At 30.5% G+C, this 532-nt stretch overlaps 1 protein-coding gene across 1 annotated transcript in view; it reads right to left on the bottom strand.

Moving 5' to 3' along the window:
• LOC108578563 (LON peptidase N-terminal domain and RING finger protein 3) overlaps positions 1-532 on the bottom strand; it is a 94,543-nt gene that overhangs the window by 23,287 nt on the left and 70,724 nt on the right. The window contains 1 exon segment of the mRNA XM_017941927.1: positions 469-532. This exon segment is cut by the window's right edge and continues 12 nt beyond it. Coding sequence (XP_017797416.1) covers positions 469-532 — 64 coding nt within the window.

Raw genomic sequence — 532 nt, 5'->3', positions numbered from 1 at the left:
ATATAATATTTTAATATTCTTAATATTTCAAATTAAAGATGTAATTACAAAAGTGACACAAACTGAATTACTCAACATTTCAATGTAAGAAAAAAGGAATCTCTCGTGGTTACACATTAATAATAATATACACTACCAATTCGAATACACGGAGCATAATTAAATAAAAATATTTTCCAACAATATATTACACAAAGAAAATATGTCAACAAATTTACATTCAAGAATTTCAACTTATTTCGCCAATTATTAAAATTTCTAATTAAATAATAATTCTCTACTTAGGGCTCTGTAAGAATGTAATTCTTCAAAAAATGTATCTATCAAAGCTTTAAATACGATAAAACCAAAAATATGTAGAGAAACGGTTATGAAAGGTAGTATATATTACGTGCTATTCATGCGTTCACCGCTGGTCACGTATTATCCTAACGCGATAATGTACCATAGCAAGAAGGAGTTTCTCACCTTGCCCCAATCCGGTCGTAGCCTAACAGCATGATCAGCATCCGTGAGGGAAGCTTGAGGCCTA

The sequence above is a fragment of the Habropoda laboriosa genome, unplaced genomic scaffold (assembly GCF_001263275.1).
Source record: "Habropoda laboriosa isolate 0110345459 unplaced genomic scaffold, ASM126327v1 scaffold41, whole genome shotgun sequence".
NCBI classification, from domain to species: domain Eukaryota; kingdom Metazoa; phylum Arthropoda; class Insecta; order Hymenoptera; family Apidae; genus Habropoda; species Habropoda laboriosa.
This window is presented reverse-complemented; position numbering and strand designations above follow the sequence as displayed.